This window comes from Sinocyclocheilus anshuiensis, unplaced genomic scaffold, assembly GCF_001515605.1.
Source record: "Sinocyclocheilus anshuiensis isolate Anshui unplaced genomic scaffold, SAMN03320099.WGS_v1.1 scaffold1170, whole genome shotgun sequence".
NCBI lineage: Eukaryota > Metazoa > Chordata > Actinopteri > Cypriniformes > Cyprinidae > Sinocyclocheilus > Sinocyclocheilus anshuiensis.
Window position 1 is genome coordinate 3099412 of NW_015538055.1, and position 2878 is coordinate 3102289.

General features: G+C 38.1%; 1 protein-coding gene across 3 annotated transcripts in view; it reads right to left on the bottom strand.

The window, feature by feature from the left end:
* The window catches only part of LOC107683297 (gamma-aminobutyric acid type B receptor subunit 1-like), a 64809-nt gene that overhangs the window by 32970 nt on the left and 28961 nt on the right, over positions 1 to 2878 (bottom strand). For all 3 annotated transcript variants that reach the window (XM_016479361.1, XM_016479368.1, XM_016479354.1), the window contains one exon: positions 1397 to 1531. In XM_016479361.1, the coding sequence (XP_016334847.1) occupies positions 1397 to 1531 (135 nt within the window). The remainder of the gene's footprint in view (positions 1 to 1396; positions 1532 to 2878) is intronic.

Below are 2878 nucleotides of genomic sequence, written 5' to 3' on the forward strand. Positions count from 1 at the left end.
CATATCAACTTTCAATAGAAATTACATAAATGCTGTATTACATACTGTATTAAGATAAAACTGCACTCTAAAGTTCAGAAAATTCCATTTAATAAAATTTAAACTATAATATATTTTCATTGAATTGCAATTAACTTGCATTAATGTGACAGAAAACATTACATTTAGTTTGCACTTAAGTATATTCTTTTAAAGTATACTATTTCTGTAACAAGAACTCTTTTTAAAAGTATGCTAAAATGTAATTCTTTTTCACAAGGGTTGATTTGCCTACACTGTCACGTATAAACAGTTATTCATTTTTCATGAGCATCTCTGTCATAATCTACTAGAGTACAAACCCATCTGTCAAAAAAGTAACTGAAGTCTTATAGGTTTCCCTGGAGAGTTTCATAAACTCACTTTTTCCAACTTTTTGTAAATTACATGCAAACTTTTTTCACACAAGTAAACTCGTTTGATGAGAACAAAGTCAGTGTTGAGAACATTACTTTCCAAATTCCTGCTAACCTCGGCGGATACCAAAAGAGAATAATTGGAAAAATTAATTATGTCAAATTGCTAAGGGTATCTTGTGTATTTTATTCCTTTTTCACTTTCACACTTTCTCATTCGGTTCTCACACTTCCTTGAGAGCCTCTTTTTGAAAGATTTAATTTGTCAGCTTCTTCAAGTGTCAACTACACAAAGTCAATAAGATCAAATCCAAATTCATTTTGTTCCTTGACCCAAAACACAGAGCCGCTTGTTTTGTGTAGCACTTTTGCATCAAAATCTCAAATCTGGTTGCAGTTAAAGCAGTTAAACAACTGTTTTATCATTTTACCATTTTAATCAGTGTTTAATCAGGAATGTATGGAAGCCTGTTTCCGTCACAGAATAAAATAAAAATAAAAAATTTAAAAGGTAATTTGCGGTAAATGGTAAATTCTGACTTTTTTCTTGCAATTCTGAGTTTACATGAGACAATTCAGACTTTATTTCTCGCAATTCTGAGTTTACACCTCGCTATTCTGTTTCTACCACTTAATAAAACATTAAAAAGGTACTCATAATTCTGATTTTTTTTCTCACAATTTCAAGTATATATCACAAGACATTTATCTCAAAATTGTGAGTTTATATCTCGCAATTCTGACTTTTTTTCTCAGAATTGCGGATTTATATCTTCCAAATCTGGGGGGAAAAAAGTCAAAATTGTGAGATAAAAAGTCACAGTTCTTTATGTTTTAATTCCATGGCAGAAACAAGCTTCCATAGGAAAGACAACAAACCAACTTCCCAATACGAAACTCTATAATGTTCTACAGTTAAATCCAGGTGAATCGAGAAACCAATGATCAACGATCCAGATATAATGAGTTCAGACAGAAATGTATACATAGCAGACACACACCACTATAAGGTTCCACATGCGTGCCGCCTCGGCCACCAGCGTAGACACGGAGCTGCAGCCCGGCATCAACACAATCTTTATGGGCTCTGTGTACAGCAAGTCATACAGCAGTTTAGTGGCCTCTCCTGGATCACACTGAAGAAAAGAGAAAAAGAACATCAAGACGGTCAAAATTAGTCTACCACCAAAAAGTTAACTGAAGCTTGCAGGATGTAAAAGCTTCACCTGAGCATGTCATAATCAATAAAGTATCAACGGAATCAGCACAGAAACACAGTATCTCATGGCCCAGGAAAAAAAAAAAAACTGCAATGAAGCTGTAACCAAAGACCTCTCGTGCTACAGTTCAATGTGACAAATACAACAGGATGTGATTCACAAATGAGGGGGTGACTGCTCGCACGCCACAGATGCAGTCACACTAAAATGGTGCCCTTGGTAACGATCAGCAGAAACACTTAATTAGGAGAGACATGCATGCTTTTATTTTTGTTAAAGTTAGAATTAAATGACACAGTGCTGGTCTCAAAAACGATGACAGTCAGAAAGCACCCACTTTGGATCTGTTTTAGTACCAGAATACCTAATAATAATATTTTTGCCAGACATCACTCATCGAATCAGTCTAGTAAATCTCTCAAAGAGACACGTGTGGTTTCCTTGCTCCAGTCTCTCATGGGAGAGCTCTAGGGAGCTGAGGCGTTTTCATTCAGCACACGGCCTTTGGAGAAGCAGCCATTGAAAGGAACTGAAGACGCTTGACGTGACGGAGGCATCTGTGCTGTTAAAGTCCCCGGGGGTGAAGGTTATGCAGGTCTCTGGACCAGAATACTGAGCGCCGGCTAAAAAAAAAGAAAATGCTCCTTCTCTCACTGCTGTTGGACACAAGGACAATTTTGTTTTTGTTGGGTCCAACATAACGGTACACGGATGGGCTAAAACTTCAGACTTAAAGGTGGGGTAAGCGATTTTTCAAAAACGCTTTAGAAAACTGATTGGGGCCGACTAGCAAAACAAACTTGTAGCCAATTAGCAGTAAGGGGCGTGTCTACTCATGATGTGGAGGAGAGAGCGTTCAGTGCACAGGATGGACATTAGCGAGCCGAGCGACAGAAAGATAGAGATGGCGGATAAAAAAAACATAAGAGGAAAATGTCTGTGGGACAAAAGAAGGCTTAAGGCAAGAAGTAGGACCCGTGTAAATATCGGATCAGCTTTCCAGCGCTAGAGAGAACTCAAGGAGCAGAAGGCCTGCGATTGGACACCGAGGTTGCTTTGTTTCTTCTCGATAGGCGAGTAACACCGTGTCGACAAAGCGACCGTTGAAAATCATTTGAAATTTGTGTCAATACGTCATGAATAGAACGCAGCAGCAGTTTTCTGTCGGGGATTTGTCATGTCGTGCCGCGCCACATCCAGTGTAGACCATAGATATGTATATATATCTATGGTGTAGACAGCATCACTGATTATAATGAGTTC